The sequence below is a fragment of the Mustela erminea genome, chromosome 5 (assembly GCF_009829155.1).
Source record: "Mustela erminea isolate mMusErm1 chromosome 5, mMusErm1.Pri, whole genome shotgun sequence".
In the NCBI taxonomy this organism is placed as follows: Eukaryota; Metazoa; Chordata; class Mammalia; order Carnivora; family Mustelidae; genus Mustela; species Mustela erminea.
Genome location: NC_045618.1, coordinates 133,320,835 through 133,330,974, shown reverse-complemented (window position 1 = coordinate 133,330,974; position 10,140 = coordinate 133,320,835). Strand labels below are relative to the sequence as shown.

The following is a 10,140-nucleotide window of genomic DNA, read 5'->3' as shown; positions in this document are numbered from 1 at the left end:
CAACGACTCTGGAAATAGTCGTCTTATGAAACTCTCCACAAATTATGCAGTTGGGAAGTGCCACTTGTTTCCTGCCAGAACTCTGACACAACTCAACAACACGGAGACTGTCAGTGACCAGATCTGTGAATTAAAAAGTAAAACTCCAGGGGCACATGGGTGACTCAGTCAGTTAAGGGTCTGCCTTCAGCTGGGGTCCTGATCCCAAAGTTCTGGGATCTAGCCTCACATCTCCCCAAGAAGCATGCTACCCCCTCTCCCTCTGCCTGCCCCTTCCCCTGTTATGCCTGAGTGCTCTCTCTAAATAAACAGATCTCAAGAAAAGCAAATCTCTTACTGAGCACTTGCTATACAATTTGATCCGTGCAGTGTTTCTACATAGGGTAGCCCACATATTCATCCCAATATGCCTTTTACAGACAAAGAGGCTGAATTCAGAGCTTTAATTACACATCTTGCTAAATAAGGATCAGCAGGATATTAAGGAGCAGGATCAGACTGGAATTCAGGTAAATCTCACTCCATCAACATCTACCTGCTCTGGAAGCACCCTTGGTACCCTTGACTCTGGGGGAAAGGCTCTGCAAAGGACTGAGGCAAAGGAAGGAGCAGGCTGTTTCTCCACTGCCATCTGAATTACAGTCACCGGGGATGCTTTCTACAGCTCCAGATTCTTGGACCTGCCATGGTTTTCCCCAGCTCAGCCTTCTTTGTACCTCTCTTCCACACTTACTGCGCCGGACTGCAGAATCAATAATGAACTCCTAATTTAGCAGCTATTTTCTTCCGACCAGACACTAGTGGATTTGCACAAACACTAGGAGACCTCACACAGCGGCAGAGAGTGTCCCACGTGCGTCCAACATGCGATGCGCAAAGGTTCCAACTATTACTGCTTCCCAGGGAGGTGGAGAGAAGCCTGGATAAACACGTGACTGGGAAGCCTGCAATCCTCAGTTCAGCAGAAATCAGGATGGCTGCGACCTGGATCCTGGAGCCTCCGGGCCGCAGCGGCTGGGACGAGCCCGTGCGCGTGGCCGTGCGCGGCCTGGCCCCGCGACAGCCCGTCACGCTGCGCGCGTCCCTGCGCGACGAGAAAGGCGCGCTCTTCCGGGCCCACGCGCGGTACGAAGCCGACGCCGGCGGCCTCCTGGACCTGGAGCGCGCGCCCGCGCTGGGCGGCAGCTTCGTGGGGCTGGAGCCCATGGGGCTGTTCTGGGCCCTGGAGGCCGAGAAGCCCCTGGTGCGGCTCCTGAAGCGGGACGTGCAGACGCCCTTCGCTGTGGAGCTGGAGGTGGTCGACGGCCACGAGCCCGACTCGGGTCGTGTCCTGGGCCGCACGGTGCACGAGCGCGAGTTCCTGCGGCCGGGCGTGCGGCGGGAGCCGGTGCGCGCGGGCGGGTTGCGCGCCACGCTCTTCCTGCCCCCAGGTGAGCGCCTCGAGTCCCAGGCTGTTCTGGAGAACGGGGTAGGGGGAGTCCCGGGACCCAGAGCGGCCCCTTGGCTGGCCAGGGGAACCACGTGATTGAGGAATTTTCCTAAACTAGTCTGCACACTCCAGAGTCTATCATGGATTCTGGATAGTTTTTTTTTTTTTTTTTCCCTCTAAGTTTCATGGCACTTCCTAGAGTCACTCCCACTCCTTAGCTGTACGCTAAAATGTGCATTCAACATTCTCAGAAAGTGCATATTTCAAGTGCCAGCAGGCGGTTGTGTTTCAGATACCAGTATAAGGTAATGACTTATCGAGAGTGATCTTGGCCTGTTTCCAAGGAAGCTAAACGCTACAGGTAGAGGTGGCGCTCCCCAATCCTAAAAAAACAAACCGATGGCCACGTTCTCCCATCATGAACAGTCTGTCAGTGATTTTTTTTTTTTTAAGATTTTATTTATTTATTTGAGAGAGAGAGAGACAGTGCACAGAAACAGCAGGGAGTGGCAGAGGGAGAAGAGGACTATGCTGGGCAAGGGATCCCAAAGATGTGGGAGCCAATCCCAGGACCTTTAACCGACTGAGCCTCCCAAGCACCTGTCAGTGATTCTTAAAAACTTAAAAAAAAATTATTTTATTTTATTTTATTATTTGACAGAGTGCACAAACAGGGGGAGCAGCAGGCAGAGTGTTAGTGAGAAGCAGGCTCCAAGCTGAGCAGGGAGCCTGATGCAGGGGTTGATCCCCAGGACTCTGGGATCATGACCTGAAGATACATGCTTAATGACTAAGCCAGGCAGGCATCCCTGTCCGTGAGTATCATGTGGGATGCCTTTTCCCCACCCCCAGGGGCATTTGGCAGTATCTGGAGACATTTTTGTCACAACGGAAGGGGTGGAAGGGGATGTTACTGGTTTCTAGTGGATAGGGGCCAGAGATGTTATTAAACGTTCACAGTGCACAGGGCAGTCCACACAACAAAGAAAATTCATGCTCAAAATGTCTGTAGTGCTGGGGTTGAGAAACCCTAGTCTAAGTAAAAGGCGCTTACTACGTAAAATGAGCGTGGAAAAAAGACCCCTGACCCAACTCTTAGAATCAGATTGCCGACTGAAACCCCTCCTATATAGAAATGCTGGAGTTGCCGCATCTCACAGAATCCGTAAACAATTCCGTCATTCTCCAAAACAGGAGGCCCTGCTTTATTCTTACAGCGCATCAGCAATTCACAGCCTTAACTAGAGGCTGCACACTCAACTGTGAACTCCTGCCACTGCAGTAAGATTTAACACAACTCTCTGTGTGCATATTCCTAGATGTTTGCCCAGAGATACAGTAGGAGCTCAATAAATTGCACCAACTGATTCAATATCAATCGCCCCCTGCGGGGGGGCCTGGATGGCTCAGTGGGTTAAGACTCTGCCTTAGGTTCAGGTCATGATCTCATGGTCCTGGGATGGAGCCCCATGTAGGTCTCCCTGCTCAGTGGGGAGCCTGCTTCCTCACCGCAACCCCCGCCCCAGCCTACTTGTGATTTCTCTCTCTCTGTAAAATAAATAAATAAATAAATAAATAAATGGATCTTAAAATAAAAAAAGAATCTCCCCCAGGGCACCTGGTGGTTCCTTTAGTTAAGTGACCAGCTCTGATTTCAGCTCAGGTCATAACCGCAGGTCATGATCTCAAGACACCTGCTTGAGAATCTTTCCCTCTCACTCTGCCCCTTCCCCTGTTCCCTTGAATGAGTCCTCACTCACTCTCTGAAATAAATAAAAGCTTAAAAAAGAATTAAAGAGAATCTCCACCCAAAAACCTTTCACCACCCATCAGGGCATCTGATATTCCAGTGAAGTCAATCTTCCATTAACTATTTCTTTTTTTTTTTTTAAGATTTTATTTATTTATTTGACAGACAGAGATCACAAGTAGGCAGAGAGGCAGGCAGAGAGAGAGAGAGAGAGGAGGAAGCAGGCTCTCCGCGGAGCAGACAGCCCGATGCGGGGCTCGATCACAGGACCCTGGGATCATGACCTGAGCCGAAGGCAGAGGCTTTAACCCACTGAGCCACCCAGGCGCCCCCCATTAACTATTTCAATGTCTACTATGTGGTCCATTAAAAATTGTTCTCTGTCTCAAAATCTTTTGTAGGGGCGCCTTGGTGGCTCAGTCAGTTAAGCCTCTGCCTTCAGCTCAGGTCATGATCCCAGGGTGTTGGGATCAACCCGCATTGGGCTCCCTGCTCAGTGGGAAGCCTGCTTCTCCCTCCCACTCCCCATGCTTGTGTTTCCTCTCTTGGGTCTCTCTCTGTCAAACGAATAAATAAAATCTTTTAATAAAAAGGCTTTTGTAAATAATGTAGAAGAATTCAATCATTTAACAAATATGTATTAAGTCAAGGACATGCTACATACTGGGGCGGAATAGATATCAAAGTCAGACATGGTCCTCACTGTACTTAGAGCCTCATAAAGGAGCCATGTGACTATACTTGCACTTGCAGATGTGGCAAGTGCTGTGATAGAGAAAGTAAAGGCCCAGGGTGCTAGTGGGAACGTATAAAATACTATCTGGAAAAAAAAAAAAAATGCTATCTCACTCAACTCAGCCTGGAGGGAGACCTAGGACGTCTACTTCTGCCTTCTGGGAAAGGAGATCTAAATGTAGGTTTGGAAACTGAGGGGTCAGCCAGGTCATATAAACTAAAGAGGGGAGGACAATAGTGTGTACCACTTTCAAGAGCCAAAAAGAACAGCACATTTCGGGATGGTTTTATTTAAGGCTGGACTGGAGAGTGCAAGAACATGGGGCGTATATCTAATAAACTTACGTTTGTAAAGCATTTTACAGCTCTCCAGTAATTCTCAAATAGATTTCTTTTTTTCAAAAGATATTGTGGGAAATCTACATTTCAGCATATGCTATTTCTAATTTGGTATATCTACATAAGAAAATATGTGATGGAGTGCCTGGTTGGCTCAGTGAGTTAAAGCCTCTGCCTTCTGCTCAGGTCATACTCCAAGGTTCTGGGACTGAGCACCGCATCAGGCTCCCTGCTTAACAGGGAGCCTGCTTCCCCCCCAGCCCCCCACCCCGCCCCTGCCTGCCTCTCTGCCTGCTTGTGATCACTGTATTTCAAATAAATAAAATCTTAAAAAAAATAATATGTGAAAAAATCTGGAGTAAATAAAACATTGTGTTCCCCCTCCTTTCTCCCTGAAGGTTACTAAAAGAAAAAAATAAAGCAAAATTTTAAAAAGGGTCCTTTTCCCACCCACTCCCCCACCCTGAACCTTCCCTGCTTCAGAAACTTCTCTTTGCTGGCTGCCAAAGTCTGAAACTCAGTCTTGAGAGTCTAAAGCTCCTTATGATTTGTGGTGCTTTCTAGGTGCAGGACCCTTCCCTGGGATCATTGATCTGTTTGGAACTGGTGGTGGCCTTTGTGAATATAGGGCCAGCCTCCTGGCTGGACATGGTTTCGCTGTGCTTGCTTTGGCTTACTTCAGATTTGAAGACCTCCCTGAGAATTTGGAAGCTTTGCACCTGGAGTACTTTGAAGAAGCTGTGAACTTCATACTGCAGCATCCACAGGTGGGTTCTGCTGCTTGCCTGGATGCAGAGGAGAGGGAGTAGAGCAGACACAGGACTGGATTCAAAAACCCTACCAGGACACAGGGGCATAGAAAGATGTTGTGAGACACCAAAGTTCCTTCAAAAGTTACTAGGATTATTCTTTTTGTTTCTACCCATCTTTTTCCAATCTCTTATGACTCAACTGTTTATTTCCCTTTAATTCTTGACCATAATTCAAAGGGCTCTACTAAAATGTTAGTAACCTGACATTCTGATTCTCCATCTACCACCACATGGCCTTATAATCCTGAATAAGGCAACTGCTTTCTCTGAGATTCAGCTTTTTTCATGTATAAGGCTATTCTAAATGTACAGCAGAAAACATTTGACTATTAAGAGACATTTTAGGACATTTGAAAAGGGAGTATATTTGATGATATTAAGGAATCATTAGTTTTGTTAAGTGTGATGATGGTATTATGTTTTTAGAGAGTTTTATCTGAGATTGGAAAAAATAATCAAAACATTTTGGTATGATTGTAAATGGAATACATACTCTACAACTATATACACTTAAACCCAAATCTTCTACTGTTAAGTAATAAAATGTTCTGTCAGCTCTGTAGGGTACTCTAACTCCGCCAGAATCCAGGGAATGGTCTCTTAGCAGAGTTGCTAAAACCTAGATGATCTTGAACTGTGATTATTGGTTTATTAGAGGAGATAAGGCCCCAGGGAAGAAGAGACCAGTATATACCATCAGTTCTGCCCTGAGACGTAGGCAAGAGAGGCTTCTGTCCTGGGCCTTTTGTTTCAGATGGCCACACTCTGGCCTTGCACAGGGTGAGGAGTCCAAGGGACCCAGGGAATGTATTCACCTGGAATTCGTGTCCCTTACACACAGACACACACACACACACACACGCACACACCCCATGCTATTGTGATCTGGAGCCCCAGAATTCTTTGCCAAATAGCACTGATCCTGCTTGCAGGCCTCTCAAGGTGCATGATGGACATAGGGGCAGGAAAAGAAGGAAGGTGGGCCAGGGATGGAGGACTGGACTGGCTCTCCGCCAGGCCACATCCCAGTACAGAACTTCAAGGACTCCCAAGCTTTCAGACTTTCCATTATGGAGGTATATTTATGAAGGTGGGAGCCAAAAATATATTTGAAGAGTTTGTTGGTTTGATTTGTAACTTTTAAACACTTAGATATGGGGTGTATGGGTCTCCGTGTGTACTCTTGACCCAGTTGCCATGAATATTAGTGGAAGGCCTGCGTACTAGGAAATCAATTGATTTGCTTCTTTACAAGACACAGTTGAGCTTTGTGGGTTGCTGCATAAGGAAAGAAAGTGAATGACACTTAAGAAAGCTACCAGGAGAATATAAAAATCACCATTTATGTCCTCCAGTTACAAATTCTGGGCTCGTTCTTTTTCTCTTCTTCAGGTGAAAGGCCCAAATGTTGGGCTTCTTGGCTTCTCCAAAGGAGGTGACCTGTGTCTCTCAATGGCCTCTTTCTTGAAGGGCATCACAGCCACGGTCCTTATCAATACCTGTGTGGCCAACACAATATCTTCTCTGCATTACAAGGATATGATTATTCCCAGTCTTGGCAGTGACCCAGGGAGATGTACAATTAATGAGTCGGGACATTTGCATTTTGTGGATTATTGGGACAACCCACTGGAGGAACCCAATCACCCAAGTATTATTCCAGTGGAAAGGGCCCAGGGGCCCTTCCTGTTCATTGTTGGCATGGATGATCAAAACTGGAAGAGTCCCGTCTATGCTCAGATAGCCTCTGAACGGTTACAAGCCCATGGGAAAGACAGGCCCCAGATAATCTGCTACCCAGGAACTGGTCATTGTATTGATCCCCCTTACTTTCCTCCTTGCAGAGCTTCTGTACATAGAGTGTTAGGCAAAGCAATAGTCCATGGAGGTGAGCCAAAGGCTCAGTCAAGGGCACAGGTAGATGCCTGGCAGCAAATTCAGACTTTTTTCCGTAAACATCTCAGTGGTGAAGAATCTGCCCAGTCCAGCAAAATATAACATTGTAGTAATCATAGACCAGATACTATGAATAAAAATCTAATTCATAGGGGCGCCTGGGTGGCTCAGTCATTAAGCGTCTGCCTTTGGCTCTGGTCATGATCCCAGGGTCCTGGGATGGAGCCCCACGTTGGGTTCCCTGCTTCGCAGGAAGCCTGCCTTTCCCTCTCCCTCTCCCCCTGCTTGTGTTCCCTCCCTCGCTGTGTCTCTGTCTGTCAAATAAATAAATAAAATCTTTAAAAAATTAATTCATAGAACATGTATGGGGTTTTCCAAAGCACATAGGAAACTTTTGGCAACAAAATAATTATCTTAGCTTCCGGTCAGGTCCTATTGGATTCCCAGACTTTGGAACCCTCCTTTCTTCACTGCCACCCCTTTCTCCCTGAACTTTCCCTACCATATAGGCTTAACCCTGATCTTATCCATAGGATCAATCCTACCTGAAATAGGAGAAAGGTGAGAAGTACCTGCCCAACTCTTAATTGCTGGTCTAGCTTTGACCTGTGTTCTGGTTTTGAAGACTGAGCATCTGTATTGCTAAGAGTTCTGTATCCCCTGGGGCGCTGGGGTGGCTAATGGGTTAAAGCCTCTGCCTTTGGCTCAGGTCATGATCCCAGGATCCTGGGATGGAGCAGCATATTGGGCTGTCTGCTCAGCAGGGAGCCTGCTTCCTACTCTCTCTCTCTCTGCCTGCCTTTCTGCCTACTTGTGATCTCTGTCAAATAAATAAATAAATAAAATATTTAAAAATCTTTTAAAATCTTATCTATTTATCTTTTTAAAAACATAACATTTAGGGACGCCTGTGTGTCACAATCCTTTAAGCTTCTGCCTTTGGCTGAGGTCATGCTCCCAAGATCTTGGGATCAGGTCCCACATCAGGCTCATTGCTGAACAGGGCGCCTGGTTTTGGCTCTGCTTGCTGCTCTCCCTGCTTGTGCTGCTCTCTCTCTGTCTCTGTCTCTGATAAATAAAATCTTTTTTAAAAAATTAAAAAAAAAACAAAACTAACAGTTAAATTTCACGAGGGAAAAGTAATGGATCCTAGAAAATCTAAGTGCGGATTCCAACTTGAGAGAGGGCATAAGGGCCTTTTGGGTGCCTTCCAACTCTGAGATTCTCTGAGATTCCAACTCCAACGCTGGGTTCCAGAACTTTGGACTTGTTCTTGCATTCTGAGGTTGGACATGACAGTCAGATTAAATTTAACCCTCTTAACTTATTACCCAGTTCCAGGCTTCTCACAGGGCTCATTACAGTTACCAACTTGGAGTATATCCTTCCATAACCATTTTATATGCATGTACATGCAAATATTTGTTTCAATGTGAAAAATATGGTTTTATTTTGTGAGCCCTGGTGCTTTTCCTTGAAAACAAGGACACTCACGATGTAATTTTTTTCTGCATTAAAAAAACCACATTTTTAATACTTGGGCCAGGCCCCAAGACAATAACGATTATTTCCATAGCGTATACGTCTGTAGCGCTGCCTCATCTACACGTTTAAGCTTTAACCTTGGCAGTCTTTCTTAATCCCAGGCAAAAAAATTTCAAGGAAGGAATTTGGCCAAAGGCTATTACACGTAGCCTCCTTCAACCAGGTTTAGGGAATTGTGACCCCTGGTGGCCAGGGAGGGACTTTCAAGAAAGAGACCGGCCAGCATTCTGTCAGATCAGTAACTTCTCTCCCTGGCCACGTGGAGAAGTAGGATGGGGAGGAGCTTCTGCCTCTTTTAAGCCGTCCCACGACGAGGACTCCAAAAGCATGACCGACCCCGGGTCCTCCTAAGTCGCCTCTTCTTGCAGCATTTTGCTGAGCGGCGCCCCAGGGACCCGTCAAGGGCCCTCCGGGAAAGCGGACGTCGCACTGTGCCCCACCCGGCCCGGCGCCGCCCAGCTCGTGCCGCGCGGGCTGCCCGGCCCCCACCCCCGGGCTGCCGCGCCCCGCTCTGCCCCGCCCGGCTCCGGCCAGCCGCGCCTGGAGACCACTGACTCTCCCTCCTGCCGCCGCCCGGCTGCGGGTCTCGCGTCCGAGCCAAAGCCGCGAAGATATCGGGGTCATGTGGAGGGCTGCCCAGGCGGTGCTCGGAACCCCCAGGATCCCCCTCCTGCCCCGGAGGTCGATGTCCACATCGACCCTTCACTCCCAGAAGTCCGCGGCCCTGACCGTCACGCCTAAGACTGGGCTGGCCGTCGAGCTCCTGCACGTTCAAGTGGAAGCCTTAGGCCCGAGGGAGCGGGCGACCCTGCGGCCGTCGGCCGTCAGCTTCCGAGGCCGCCCCTTCCATTCGCTGGCGCACTACGAGGCGGACGGCCGCGGGGGCTTGGACCCGGCCAGGGCCCCGGCTGTGGGCGGCGACTTCACGGGCGTGGAGCCCATGGGGCTCCTGTGGAGCCTCTCGCGGGTCGGCTGCGAGGATCCCTGCTTCAACCAGGTGCCGAGGGGCGTGGTGAGAAGCCCGCTCAAAGTGGAGGTGACCGTCCACCGCGCGCCGCCGCAGCCGGCGGTGTCGCTGGGCCCGGCGCTGGCCTCCGCTCAGGTGCAGCGCTGGTTCTCCAGCCCCGAGCTGCGCCGTGCTCGGCTGCAGGCCGGCCGCCTGCGGGGCGTCTTCTTGCTGCCCCCGGGTGCGTGAGGTCTTTTCGGCAGAGGGCTGCGCATGGATTTGGGGAATCGATTTAGGAAAGCTGACTTGCTTTGCTGGCTAGTTTATCTCCAAAAAACCAGAACGAGCGCCTTAATTCCTTGATTTTGTCTCCCTAGACTCAGGTGGGACAGTCACTCTCCCAAATGGTGATTGGGATTTAAATTTAATCTGCTCGGGAACCTCTGTTCTGCCAGCTGCCGCCCCCTTTAAGCTCCTAGTGCTGCCCGCGCTATTCCTTGCGAGCATCTCTGCTGTAGTAAGCACAACGCTGGGGTACAGTTTCTAGCCTTAAGTATTTGGTTTACCTCTGTAGTAGGCGGAGCTTTGTGTTCATTTGACGTTTCCAGTTATTCCTTGTAAAAATGACGAGAATAGTGGATCCAGATCTTTCACTGGTATCGGTTCAATCTCCAACGTAACTGAAGTC

At 48.8% G+C, this 10,140-nt stretch overlaps 2 protein-coding genes across 2 annotated transcripts; both read left to right on the top strand.

The window, feature by feature from the left end:
* The first annotated feature begins 973 nt into the window (after window positions 1-973).
* LOC116591778 (acyl-coenzyme A thioesterase 6-like) lies at window positions 974-7,185 on the top strand. Its single transcript, XM_032345007.1, has 3 exons — window positions 974-1,430; window positions 4,818-5,020; window positions 6,458-7,185. The coding sequence occupies exons 1-3, from the start codon at window positions 974-976 to the stop codon at window positions 7,061-7,063; spliced, it is 1,266 nt and encodes a 421-aa protein (XP_032200898.1). The 3' UTR covers window positions 7,064-7,185.
* A 1,613-nt stretch (window positions 7,186-8,798) lies between these two features.
* Window positions 8,799-10,140, top strand: LOC116591776 (bile acid-CoA:amino acid N-acyltransferase-like). The gene has a single exon (XM_032345006.1). It carries the CDS (start codon window positions 9,129-9,131, stop codon window positions 9,699-9,701), a length of 573 nt encoding a protein of 190 aa, XP_032200897.1. The 5' UTR covers window positions 8,799-9,128; the 3' UTR covers window positions 9,702-10,140.